At 39.4% G+C, this 1286-nt stretch overlaps 1 protein-coding gene across 1 annotated transcript in view; it reads left to right on the forward strand.

Moving 5' to 3' along the window:
• The window catches only part of LOC107088020, an 8822-nt gene extending 7889 nt beyond the window's left edge, over positions 1-933 (forward strand). The window contains exon 4 of the mRNA XM_015379918.1: positions 574-933. Coding sequence (XP_015235404.1) covers positions 574-683 — 110 coding nt within the window. The 3' untranslated portion in view covers positions 684-933. The remainder of the gene's footprint in view (positions 1-573) is intronic.
• Positions 934-1286: the final 353 nt, after the last annotated feature.

The raw sequence follows: 1286 nt of genomic DNA on the forward strand, positions 1-1286 counted from the left end.
TGTTTTAGAAAAAAAAAAAGAAGCAAATTATTGTTTTTTAATTGTTTTTAATTTTTTTACTTTAATTTCATTAAATCACCGCAAATCTATTAGTTTTAGGTATAAATAATGATCCATTGTTTATTCCTTGCTGACCACACTTTTCCTTTAATTTTATATTACAATAAACCCCTTTTATTTGTTTCTTCTTGCAGAGCTAAACACATCCTCTGGTATCTTTTGTATCCAGGTTATAAATATTTACCTTGTGTTTGGTCAACCACATAAACTGCCTGTACGTCCATACTGAGCTTGCTTGTCGGCTATAACTGGCCTGTGTGTGGGCCTTCTCTGGATACTGTGGTCCAAACATGTCCAAGTTTATTAAACTGGTGACTATATTGAATAAAGTCTCATGCAAAGGTTTAATCTGCTTCTTATCCAGTGACTGGGACAGCTTCCTGCCATAATTGCAACAACTCTGAGCAGAGTTATGATGTTACGTCGTACATATTTGCAGAGAAATAAACATGACTCAGTCCTTCAGAAGGAATCCATATCTTGTGGAATTGAGCCTCTCCTCTCTTTGAACAGGCTCCTGTGGACTCAGGCCGTTCCGAAGCCACAGCGGAGTGCAGATATCTCCGGAGCACAGTGTGTGGTGTATGATCTGCTTCCTCTGCAGCGAGAGACGACCGCAGTAAAGATGCAAACCTGACACACTGCAACCGAGGAGCTGAGCAATATGCTCAGACTGAACTGGATCTGAAGAATTAACTGGATTTAGGTTGTTTTTTTTTTAAGGCCTAACAGTTTAATGTTTTACTGTGTTTGGCTCGTTCAAGCAATGGAGACCAACAATGTCAGTAATGTAAGGAAAGAAAGAATCTCATGTAGAAGTTGCTACAACAGCCCTGGTAAAGTGGTAGATTTTTTATTTCTTTTGGAGAACAGTGAGACCATAATAAAAATCTTAAAACCTTTTCCTTCATTATGTGTCACTCATCTTGTAAATTCAACCAAAAAACAGAATTTATTTTTTTATTTTTTTTACTGTGGGGAATCATCAATCAAAGATGAAACACTGTTAGAACCTGATGACTGCCACATCTACGGTTGCAAAAAACAGGACAAGGCCTGCATGGTGGTGGAGTGGGTAGCTATGTGGCCTTGTATAAATAAGGTTCTGGGTTCCATTCCCGGCCCGGGGACTTTCTGCATTGAGCTTGGATGTTCTCCCTGCCCATGTGTGGATTCTCTCCAGGTACTCCAGCTTCCTCCCACAGTCTAAAAACATGACTGATTGG

Source organism: Cyprinodon variegatus, unplaced genomic scaffold (assembly GCF_000732505.1).
Source record: "Cyprinodon variegatus isolate N-32 unplaced genomic scaffold, C_variegatus-1.0 Scaffold203, whole genome shotgun sequence".
Taxonomy (NCBI): Eukaryota; Metazoa; Chordata; class Actinopteri; order Cyprinodontiformes; family Cyprinodontidae; genus Cyprinodon; species Cyprinodon variegatus.